General features: G+C 36.8%; 1 protein-coding gene across 6 annotated transcripts in view; it reads right to left on the bottom strand.

Annotated features, from left to right (window-relative positions):
- PUM2 (pumilio RNA binding family member 2) overlaps positions 1-12,737 on the bottom strand; it is a 61,004-nt gene that overhangs the window by 22,265 nt on the left and 26,002 nt on the right. For 4 of the 6 annotated variants that reach the window (XM_054383707.1, XM_054383709.1, XM_054383711.1 and 1 more), the window contains exons 5-10: positions 12,073-12,245; positions 8,627-8,897; positions 8,259-8,352; positions 6,228-6,353; positions 4,972-5,111; positions 3,176-3,314 (exon numbers count right to left, since the gene is read on the bottom strand). In XM_054383707.1, the coding sequence (XP_054239682.1) occupies positions 3,176-3,314; positions 4,972-5,111; positions 6,228-6,353; positions 8,259-8,352; positions 8,627-8,897; positions 12,073-12,245 (943 nt within the window). The remainder of the gene's footprint in view (positions 1-3,175; positions 3,315-4,971; positions 5,112-6,227; positions 6,354-8,258; positions 8,353-8,626; positions 8,898-12,072; positions 12,246-12,737) is intronic. The other 2 variants (XM_054383708.1, XM_054383710.1) reach the window with 1 other exon arrangement.

Below are 12,737 nucleotides of genomic sequence, written 5' to 3'. Positions count from 1 at the left end.
TTAGAATTCAACTGCTCTATGTACACTTAGTGTTTCTAGATCAGTGGGGAATCACTACTGTACTTTGCTGAAATTATTTTTCTAAATGTCTCCAAAATCATAGGTTCTGGAAACTTTCTGGATTCTTTTCACATAAACCTTAAATGTTCATGAAGAACAAGAGGAAATCTGTTCTCTTGGCTCATGCAGCCTATTCTTAGTGTTGCTCTAATCCATCCAGTAATTTCTTCAGTGTCTTTCCCTAGATACTTCACGCTCTCTTCTCACATTTTAGTACGTAACAGCACAAAGCTCTGCCCACATCTCGTACTCCATTCCCTCTATGCAAGTTCCCTTCCTGATGACACCTAAACAGATGTCAGAGTTTGTCACTTCTCTCTACTCAGTTTAAGTTAACAGATGTGACACTTCTTGCTGCCAACTTGATTATCTGCCCCTTTTAACACTAACACTCTGACACCTCTCTCTCAGGAGCACAACCTACAAGTCACTGTAGAGCACTCTCTCCCTATGTAGGAAGTGTACAGCTTCTCCCTTTTCAACATTCCCAAGATCCAACTATTTTCCTCTGCATACAGACTGGAAAATTTATTCAGGTCTTAACCTTCCATCTTTCCTTAAATGATGCTGTCTTTGTTTGTCTCCCAAGATCACCATAACCTGAACCACTATAACCTTTTCTTTGTTCTGATGAAGATACACACAGCTTTATCACTGTGCTTCTCCCAACAAATCATATTCAAAATTATCCTACCAGTAAATCGTTAACACTTTCTATAACCACTGGAACTTTGCCAATGCTGTAACTCCATGTATGCATGCCACAAATTTGATTTTCATTTCATACTACCTGGAGGCACAGAATGCACAACCCATTGCAAAGTCACAGTTCTAATTCCTCTAGGTAATAAAAAACACAATGCAAATAAGACAGAAATTGTTGATTTTAATGTTTTGTACATGTTTTTCAGAAAATTCAATTTACACACCCACCTGCACACTAGACACACTCAGTGTTAACAGCTTCACTTGTATAAATTCAATAAAAGTATGTCATGGCATGTTTCAGCCAGTGCAGTCAATGAGGCCTCCAGAGGGATTCAGCTCACCTGTTCCTATTTATTTTAGAGTAAGCTGAGCAGCTCTGCAGCCTCTGTATGGCCACCGCACCAAGGAGACATCCACTGAGCACAACAGCTCTTTAAGACAACTGAGGTGAGGGGCAGATTCCTGAATTGGGATGACTAAGCCAAGTCTAGCTGTTGTCTGTGAGAAGAACTGATTTTATCTTCAGAAAAGAATGTATATTGATCATACTATGATGAAATGGGAAGTACCCTCTGACTTTCTCTTGCACATTTATTCAATCAGAAATAGTCAGTGTTTTAAGAATCCTTGTTACTTGAAAGGAAGAATGTGAAGTGTAACCACACAACTCCAGTGCAATATATATTTCATTTCTGGTGCTTTCAAAAAAGAACCTGAATTTTTCTGGAAAGAGACTTAAAAAAAACATTTCATGAAAAGTAAGCTGGAATTCAGACATTTTCTCTTTGCACTTAGAATTAGATGTGAAGTCTTAAGAGCTACATGAATATACCTCCCTAAATAATTAAAGCAGAAATACTTGAAATATCAATTTGAAAAGTAAAGCAATCCCTTAATTGGTATATCTCATTAATTTAATCCAACAGGAAGGCTGTTGCAAGAAGAAAGCAGCTGAAACAATTTAAAGACAGCCATATGGATGAGCTGAGAAACACCCTCTCAGGCCCTTAGAGCACCTCTCCCATGAAAAGCCTGAGAGTTGGGGTTGTTCAGCCTGGAGAAGTCTCCAGGAAGACCTTACAGCAGCCTTCCTGTATTCAAAGGGGGTCTACAGAATATCTGGAGAGGGACTTTTTAAAAAGGCATGTAGTGACAGGACAAGGGGTAATGCCTTCAAACTGCAAGACACAATTAAGTGAGAAATTTAGGGTCGAGGTCTCAGATGTTGATCTGACTCAAGCTAAATGTCATAAGCTTTTTAAAAGGCGTGGACCACTCCACAGTCTCAAGCTCTCCATATCCAAAGCAAGAATTATTAAGTAACTATAAATAAACACACCCATCCACCCCAAAACATACAAAGCCAGATATGGCTAAGCCTCTGAGGCTTTTGCAAATATAGTTAGTCATAGCACCTCTGATAGCCTGCAAACAGTGAGGCATTTCTCCACTGCTCTGATGAGGTGCAGAGACACCACTTGACAGGTGCTGTGACAGCACACTTTGCTAATTCCTCCTTTTAGTCGAAAGATGCTAAAACATGAAGATACTACTGCACGAGAAAAAATAAAAATGGCCCTTATAAACCAAAACAGACAAGGAAAACACAAGAGCCAGTTTGTTCTGCAGCTAGAGGTGTAAAATCTGATCATGTGCAGCAAAGCACACAATGCAGTCCCAGAGCATCCAGCAACTGACGCTGGATACTCTACCTTGACTTCTACAGGTTGTGAGGCATTTCACCGTAGCACTAACAGAGAGAGCCTGTACAAGAAAAATGCATTTGCAGCTACCATCAACATTATCTGACTTAACTATGCAAAATTTTAACTTTCATACTGAAGAATGGCCAAGTATACTTAAAAAATTGTACCACTTAGAAGTGATGTTGACCTTCAAGCTAACACGCTGTGTTTAATGTCATGTACTGACAGAATAACTACTCCCTGGCTAAGTCAGAAGCCATGAATGCTAAAAAGATTTGAGGCTCCAAGCTTTGGAGTGCTTCCAAGCATGTTGTGATCCTCAGAGATGATTAAGAAGAAATTTTCTTTCAGAGTTCTTAATTTTGGATTCTGAATTTTAGATTTCATTATATGCTACAAGCAAAAAAACACCTTCAGAAAGACAAATTAATACAACTTGTGCTTCATTATATGTGAAATTATCCTGCAAAAATCTATGATGGTCCTTTTCCATACATTTGTAACAACAAATACAGAGAAAATGCTCCAAATTGAAAAATGCAAGAAGAATTTCTTGTGCTTCGAGAATCCTGTGCCAGTATTTCAATCCAACAGAACAAAAAAACACCCCAAATATAAAAAACTCAATTCAAAGCAGCTTATTATAAACTTAACAGGATTTTAGTTTCTATGATTTTGTAATCCACTGATAACACACGTACCTGGCATGCCCGTAGCAAGGCCCTGACCAAAAGCCAAAGCAGGATTTGCTGCTGCAGCTGCTGCAAGTGACTCTGCCTGCTGTCCTTGCTGACCCTGATTGGGAGTAAGTGGGCGCTGAGTTGCTCCAGCACGCAGAACCTGAAAATGACCAATACAACAGCCTTTCCTTAAAAGGTAAAAAAGCAAGCCATTATATGCTAAAAAAGGTCTAGAGCAGTTGTTTTGCATATTTGAAGCCACTTAACTGTGAATTTCACTTCGGAAGTACTCAACCTTATTGGTTATCAAGGACATCTAAAACCAAATAAAAGGTATAAACTATTTTACTGATGAATTTGATATATCTAACCTGCTCTGGACAGCAGAACCATGGCAATGAATAGAATAGTAAGGAAGAAAATCTTTAAGAGTGACACATTTATGATCTGCATTAGTTATTAACTGAACAACTGTCCTTCCATGATAAATGTATTTGTTTACATTTTTAGGCAATTAAATGATGCAAGTCTGACTACTTCAGAGCCTGTAGTAACTAATCTAGACAATTAACAACACATTGCCAACACTGCTGTAAAAAATGCACCCAACTAAGGTTTAAAAATTCACAAAACACTGCATCACCACGAGGCACAGCCTTATTTTATCACATTCTGACAGCATTTCTCTAGGAATCTGATTGAAAAGCAGGTCTAAAATAAGAGATAAACAATTTACAATATATTGCCACAACATATTTTACATGTGATCTGTATAAATTGGATATTAATTTTATAGAGAAAATACTGGAGATATGATAAATATTCAGTTCACTAATAATCAACAATCAGTAAGAGGAAAGATCCACCTGAATATCCAAGCAGTGACAAAGCTACTCTAGAACTTCATGGTAACTGAAACTCATTTCTCATATTAAATTTATTAAAATGGTATTGAAATTAACCACATCACTAGTTAAAAAAACAGAAAGTATTTACAGGCATTCAAGCATAAGATTATTATAAGATTTGAGTTCTTCCCTTGTGGAAAAATGCCATTTGTTTATACTGAAAGATCATGTAATGGTTTTATAAACGCATCTGGAGTAACAATAGAAAATCAGCACTTCATTTGAAATTACAAAGAAATGGAAATGTCAACAAGTTCTTGTAGCAATTGCTTGTTTTTGATATATCAAGGCAAAAATAACATATGGCACATGTTGATGATGCAATACAAGTATTAGAGAAAAATATGTTTTGTGATCCTCCTTCTTCATGAAACAACAAAACTACTGGTAACATTTCTCTAAAGAGATAAAGAAAACTGAGTATTCTTCCATTTCCCGGCTAATTAATAAACATGCAAATCAATTTTTTCCAAGCTTAAAAGAAAAAAAAAATCCTCCTAAAATTACTAAAACATCCCCTTTCATATCCTTATGTTAGCTTCCCAGATTAGTTTTTAACTAGACATTAATTTGTGATTAAGTGTGATTAATTAAGTTATACAGGCAGCATTATCTAGACAAACACTATAACACAGTAACCTGGATTAAAGGAATTACTTTTAATGCTGGTGGTTTTTTTGTTCATCTTTTAAAAAATTCAGACTGCAGAATATTTAGTATGTAGTAAGTTAATTTTTAAATATAATGATAATCAGTGACGTGAGGAAATTGAGGAGGAATTTTTAGTATTCATTGTTTTAACAACACAACTTCTAAATCGGGCAACATTTTTTTAGAAGCTGACCCTTATATACTGGGAATGTTAAAGTAAGGCTTCGAGTGCACAGCTCCTTTCTGTGTAGAACGTACCGGTTGCTGTCCCTGCTGTGCCTGTGAAGCTGCTTGCTGATTTGCTGTAGTATTTGCCGCTGCAGCTTGCTGCTGAAATAAATTGGCTGGATACACTCCCCATGGAACACCGTAATATTGAGGTGGAACCACAGCAGGACCTAAAACCAGAAAACATGATTACTCAATTCATAGTTAAAATAACTGTTCATATTGTTTGTAGCATCTCTCATTGATATATCTTCTACATGGCCAAACAGAAATTAGAATTAAAAAGAAATGAATTCCTACATGAGCTGAAGTGATACACGAATGCAAATGCCTTAAAGGATTCACATCAAACCAGACTTTTCTATGAAAACACAAATACCCTTGTGACACTCAGTGACAAAGAAAAACCTTAAAGTAATCAAAGCTTGTATACCAAATCACACCAAAATCTGTTTCAGTGGTTGGAAAAAAGAGATCACTTCAGAATGTGACAGAATGAACACGATTCATTCTCCTGATAGATGATCCAAGTCTCAGTATATCACTAGTACTCCTCCTTTCTGTTTGCTTCTTTGGCTCATCTCTGCCTCCCCCACCTACTACATCACACCTTTTAAAGGGCACACTTACCTTTACCAGTCTATTGGTAATGAACCAAAGGAAGAATGAACTTTCTAAACCACTGTATTGTGCACATAATGCATTATGTACACATACACTTTCGTTCTTTCTACTGCCTTTCCTGTGAAACCATCAAGAGGAGATAGAGGAGTTTTTCCTAAATGTTATGCTCAGGTGTGAACACTAGCTGGGACTTGAATCCCCAGCAGTGCTGCTTCACAGTGATATCTATTTCTCTGGGCCTTTTAGCATGCTGGAGATCACCTTTATTCTCATGCCCACTGGGAGTGAAAAAATCTGAAATTAGAAAATTAAGGCACCAAGTGAAAACATACAAGGAAAGTCTGGCTAGCTGTCTTGTCTTTTGAAAATAATACTCCTACTAATGTCAGATGAAACTTTATCAAGGACAAGCGTTTTCAGAATGGAAGAAACCTAACTGTTGCATATAAAAATCCAGTGTAAAGAAACTTAGATACATACATAACAGAAACTGAATCCCTTTACATTTTAGTGAAAACTTTCAAAAGAGCAATATTAATTTTCCTACAAGTCCTTCCTTCCTAGGAATACGTTCACAGAGAACAAGCATGATAGATGTCAGCTTTTTTCTAATTTCATTCAGTAAAATTATCAAGACAAAACACTAGAAAGTGTTCAGTTACCTGCTAGGGTAGCTGCTGCAGCTAATCCAGCTGCAGTGTATGGGTCAGTACCTGGAGGAGCAGCACTGATAATGTATGGGTTTGGCACAAAAGCAGCTGGAGCCAAGCCTGCTGAGAATACGCCTGCTACAGTAATAAACAGAGTTTAATTATAGCTAACATACTTAGCAAGCATCACCACATTCAAACCAATCAAATTGCAAAGCATATCTGCTAAAATCAGAACTGCTTGTACCTTGGAATTTTTGAAGGGCAGGTACACCATTAGAGAAATAAACACTTCTATGTCTTCTCACCAGTTCTCTCTTACTAATCCCAAGGCCTAACAGCTTTGTTTTGCTGGATCTACAGACACCAAGGAAATTTAGTTCATGTCCACCCTTACACGGAAGTGTATTGAAAGTGGAAGTTACCTTGACCAACTTTACCTAAAAGTTACACTAGTCTTATAACTAAATCTGTATCAGACAAATCATCTGGTGTCTGAAGTGAATCAGCCAGCCAAAGAATCACCTGCTAGTGCTACAAATCTCTTTTCACTGACATTAGGAAAAAAACTTAAAAATACCTAACCAGGTAGTTTCAATCAGATACATGGATTTTAAATGGCCAGTCATAAATGAGATGCTAATCTTATTTTCAAGAATCCAAATTTCATGTAAGAATTGTAATGGAAGGAGATGACTGAAGAAACTCAGTCATGAAACAAAACATCAAAAAATTTCCCCTCTCAGTCAGGTTCACATATTTTCTTCAACACCATGGCAGCGACTAGCCCAGTGCATCAAAGTATGTCCTCCTTCCAATAGGAGGTTTCCTGCCAAATTTCTATTACTATGCAAATCAGAAAAGGTTGCATTTCAAAGCAGAAAGATACAGCTGACTGTTCAGTCAGCACTTTATACAAAGTAGGGACTTCTCTGCAGTTTAGAAGTCAAGGACAGGCAGAAGTAAACTTATACAAACAAATATCCTAATCTGCCATATTCTCAGTTCTACAACTGTTATTTAGCTACGCAACACGAAGAAGCTGACACTTTTAAACGCTAGCTACAGGCTACTGATCCCAGTCCGAATAGACTTCACAATCTAGCTGAACACCACGCCAGCAGGAAAACTCGGCTGTCACCGTATTGCAGGATAACATCGACACACCCCTTTGGCGATGCTCCTTTGCTTCCTATTTCTGCCTGCCCTCCTAATTCAGGGAATGTTTTCCCTGGCAGAGGAAGCAGACCTCAACAGCCTAGTGGAGGAGAACGGGAAAGACAGGAATGCTGCCTCACAGTGTCAAAATTTGAGGATTTCCCTTTCACAAATAACCAATTGCTTCTATGTGCATGACAACCTCCATCTCCCTAAACACAAGGCTTCCCCACAGTGGCAGATAAGCCTTGTCACTGAAATAGAGCCTCCTTGTTGAGTTGTGAGCACAGTAAGAACTTTATGCTTTTAATTAATTTACTGAATTTAAGGGACAGAAATAAAAAAAAAACCTGCTAAAGAATTAATTCCAGCACAAAAAAAGATACCTACAAGAACAAAGAGGTGTTTAAAAGGTGTCATTAACAAGGAAGAATGAATTAATCAACACAAAAGTTTCATTTCAAAATCCTACTGCACAATAGCTTAACTGGATTGTCAAGAATACTAAACAGCAACAGAGTAACAGAATAGCCTGCTATTTTAGTAAAGAAAGCTAGTGTTTCTATCATTACTTAGAGCAGAAAAGTCAGGGGTTTTAACTTTTTCTCCCATCAAAATTCAATGACTGTGGTACACAAGCAAAAATATCTTTCTTTTTCTTTGTATACAACAGTTTAAAGTAAGTGAAAATTTATACAATGAAAAAATCTAAGGGCAGGACAGTTTTATACAGTCATTCTGAGCAGTTTACAGAATTGCTAAAATGGGTCAACTGATCAGAGTCTATTTTATTTAGAATACTCTAGGTAAAACTGAATGGATTATAGCAAAGCAACACACCAACTTTTGCCAGGGGAACCTGCTGTACTTCACCGAAAACCTCACCTATGTGTGGCTGCTGAGCTGCAGCCAGTGCGTATTGCTGCTGCTGCGCCGCAGTTAACTGCTGAACAGTCAGAGCATTAGTCCTCTGGAAAAGCTATGGGGAAAGAAAAAAAAAAAATGCATTTTAATAGTCAGGGCTATGATATATTGGGATTTACTTATTAAAAAAGATTTTAATCCAAACTCCTATCTTCGTAAGTTAAAGAAGGAAATTTTGCACCAATATTCTTCAAGATTAAATATACATTTATTCAACTATGTCATAAATGAAAAAAAATTAAATGCATTATATGCTTAAATGACTGGTTATCAAAGAATATAATGCACAATTTAAAGGACCAGTCTGGTGTTTCAAGCCCAGTACTAACCTGCTGCTGAGAATTGTAGTCAAAAAGTCCTACAGTAGCTCCTGAAGAGTCCATTTGTACCTGATTGCCAGGGTAGTCAAACTGTAGAGAATCAAGACCAACTTGTTCCATGGCATCTAGGTTCTGATTTTCTGGATTTGAAAATTCTTCTACCAGAGGCTTGTGGGCTGTAGGATTAGGAAGTGGACCTAATCCTTCTGTGGTGCTGGGATTGGGGCCCAAGCGTTCAGCTACTTCTGTTGGGGAGGCTTGTCGACTTCCAGGGGTACGACTGTTCAGAAATAATTCAAGACAAACTCTTCAGGCTTAAAAACAGTTGTCCCTGGACAGAGTCAGAATTTTTATTTCAAAAGGATCTCTGAATTCTGAGACATTACAAAGGGAAGTGATTTTAAGAATTTTAACCAGCATGCACTGATGAATCAAGATAAAGGGGACATTTTATTTCAAAGCATAATTTTTTTTTTTGATGAAAATACCAACACTACAGCTCTTCAAATCACTTGGAGGAAAATCAAACTGATCTTTGAGGCTGTTTGGAACGAAGTGGACTGAACTGTAGTCACCTGTAACTTTTGGGAGAGCTCTTTAATTCAACAGAAATTATTAGAAAACATATTGAAGAGAAACTTAGGGAAAAAAGGAAATAGCTAAGTGCATCTCATGCAAAGGGAAGAGAATAAAACTTCAACTGGAAAAGACAAACATACAAAATGGCAAGTATATTTCACATTTCAAAGGCAAACAGTATTTTTTTTTTACCTTCAGTAAAATGGACTAATAACTGCCTTATCCTACATAATTCATTTTATAGACTACACTACATTAGATGATTGGTCAAGGGAATAAATGTTCCTAATACAACCCCATTGCTTTCATTTCAGTTTACCTAAGAAGAAATATAGCCTGTTGTCCCAGAAGATATGTTTAGGATGAAGCCAAATGTAGGAGTTTGATTTCTGATGACAGCAAGAGAGAGATATAGAAATGGAAATTGTTTATTATGCCAAATATCTGAAAGTTTGTTTTGCAAATACGAAGGGCTGGTGGCAATTGAGATGTAGACAGAGCTACACTTACACATCTCTATGTGCACTAGTAAATTCCCATCAGAGGGGATGAAAACCCAATCAATATCATTGACAGAGCCTAGAAAGCAACTCAGCTGGCCACTAGTATTTACTTTAGGATAAAAGCTGAATTGTTTTCTCATTTTCTCCAGATGTATTGACTACATCCCCACTGACTACAGGGGAATTTCTGTACATCTATAAAGACCTACAGGTAAACACCTGAAGTGAGATGTCACCAGATCCGCATCCTAAACAGATGCCTACATGGTTAGATCTAGGGCACCTTAGTTTGGAGTGGTACTCCATCTTCTCTGTCAGGCCATACTGTTTAGACTACCAATCTTTGCAGGCAAAAATCTAAGTCAACTACTAGAAAAGAGTTTTGTGAGAGAATCTATGATCCCTTAGCAGCATTATTGTGCCTGTAGAACTCAATAATTACATATTGTTTCACAGGAAATATTTTGCTTCCAGTTAAGTTTGCTTTATTTGTTAAAACCAGGCTCAAATTCCAAATGCTGTCTTGCAGGATGAACCCACATTTCTTCCAACAGTACACTGACAGCCTATGGTATACTGATAATTCTAGGATAGAGATACAGCCTTAGTGCTACCTTTTCTCCTCCGTCTTCAAGACTCCAAAGCTGAACTATATATTCCTTACTGAAGCATTAATCTTGTGATTAATGCAAAGAAATCTGCTAGTACTTACATATTTGCTGATATCCAAAGACTGTACAGTTGGAAAGCACTCTTTTAGTGAGTTTACTCAACAATACTGTATGGTCTACTACTTTGGACAAAATACTTAAAATAAAGCAGTTACACTAGATTTTTTTAATGCAGCAATCAACTTCCCTCAACATACAAAATGAGTTTGAAGCCACTTAATATTCCTTATTCTTCCCAAGTGACATACAGTATCAACAAAGTGAAGAACAAAAAAAAAAGCATTTATTTCTGTCCATATTTCAGGTTTTTTTAAAGTACAATAAAAATACAAGCAGGAGGACAGGACAAAGGGGTTTTTATTAATACTTATATTTACCTAACATTGGTTGCTCCTTACATTGGTGCTGTTCTGTTGCTATAGTTAAAGTTGTGTCAAAACTTCAATTATAAACCTCTGGAGGGCTTTATACCACCACTTCATATGGCCCATTTAAATTAGATGGCCTTTTTTTTTTTTTTTTTGTGTGTGTGTGAGAGGTTTACTGGTTTTGGATGCTTTTTCTGCATTTGTGTATATTTTAGTAACTTTTCTGTTTAAATAATACAAAATGTACTTTGCAAACAACAATTTAAAATTTGAAATAGATACCGGCAAAAAAAAGCTGGACAAAATTCATTCTGCATTTTCTACATGTAATATTGAACGTAACTTTGGCTACTGTAGGTACTGCAGCATGCATCCAAAAAGAACTTGTAGGAGCTCTCTAACATGCTTAATACTCTTTTCAAAAATATGTCTTGAAAAATAGTCTTGCTGAATCCCTCTTTGGCCTCATGTAAATACATTTCTTTTTAAGGGTATGAAATACTTACATATAGATTCAAACATGCATTTTAATATACTTGTTCAATTACGAACTAATGAAACCACAACTATCAGGTCATGTTCATCACGTTAATACAAAATTATGAGTAGCACTCTAGTTTTCTGATCCTGTTAATTCTTCTGCATGACACTTACAAATGCACCACAGTCATTTAAAAACAAAGATTAGTCATTTAAAAATACCCAATTTAAAATACAGTTTAGGAAAAACAGGCTGGTTGTGCTGTCACATAGGAGTGTACATTTCAAGAGCTCAAGCTTGGTCAGATTTTCCCCTAAGAAACCAACCAAACCATGTCATTTCATACTGTGATGAGGTGACATTTAACTGTGTGAACTGGGAGATACATTGTTTCTCTTCACATAATTTCTATAAAGAGTTTTGTGGGGAAATAGCTGTGTTAGGCTATGGTGTCCGCTGGCAAAATTAGAAGGAAAAAATCAAAATTCTGTAGGACTTACTCTCTACAACAATCAGATGCAAAAGTCATAGAGTATTAAAAAGAAGCAGAGTGAAAAAGCAATTTAGTTTGAAATTCAAAGGGTTAGTTTTCACCCCTCTTTAATTCCCCATATTTTGAAGGTACTCATTTACTTTGAATAATTATTATATTAAGATGAATTTGTTTCATGAAAAGTGACACACATATTAATGACATCCTAAGAAAGATGTGGCACAGTGAGAAAGGGAAGACGTGAAATAGGAAGAATCAGTCTGCAGCTGGGTAATGTTTAAAGCTGACACACAAACCAGAACTGTAAAAAATGCCCTTAGGAGACATGCTTGTCTTCTTGAGAAACAGTTAAAAGCTTACTTAAAATCTTTGCAATCGGCATCCATTCCATTTGGCAAACCTCTGCCATTTATTTTAGTAACATCCTCATCATCTCCTTGTTTAAGATCTCTGTTTTTGTCCTCCTCAAATGGAGAAGCCTTGCCTTTCTGATCTCCTTTCTCAGGTCCATCTGTTTCAGCATCTCTAGTGCCCTGAGGAAAAAGAATCTGTTTGATTCTGAATATTGAACAGAACACAATAGGAGCACCACAAGGTGACCTAATTCTACACTACAGTGCACGTACACAATACAAACAGTTTGTTTTCAATGAAATTGCATTTGGTGGGTAACTTGGTCATCAAGTTTCAACCACAAGCAATTAATAACTGCCAAAATGTGAAAAGGAATGCCAAGATTTATAATGGAAGAGCTAACTCAACCTTAACTATAGCCGTGCTGTTAAAGCAGTAACACTGAATTAGGTAAGTTTATTTTTCACACTTAAAAACATCTAGCACAACACAAACCCGAATGGAAAGACAGAATAGGAAGAACTAGCATAAAGCCCATCACATTTTATACTGAGCTATTTGCAATCTTTTTCCTGTCTACTTAAAGGTATTAGAAAGGTACTTTCAAAACCATTTAGTCAAGATTCCCAAACCACTTCCCTCTTCTGCCCCCTCCAGCCAAGGACGACAGA

This window comes from Indicator indicator, chromosome 9, assembly GCF_027791375.1.
Source record: "Indicator indicator isolate 239-I01 chromosome 9, UM_Iind_1.1, whole genome shotgun sequence".
Lineage (NCBI taxonomy): Eukaryota > Metazoa > Chordata > Aves > Piciformes > Indicatoridae > Indicator > Indicator indicator.
This window is presented reverse-complemented; position numbering and strand designations above follow the sequence as displayed.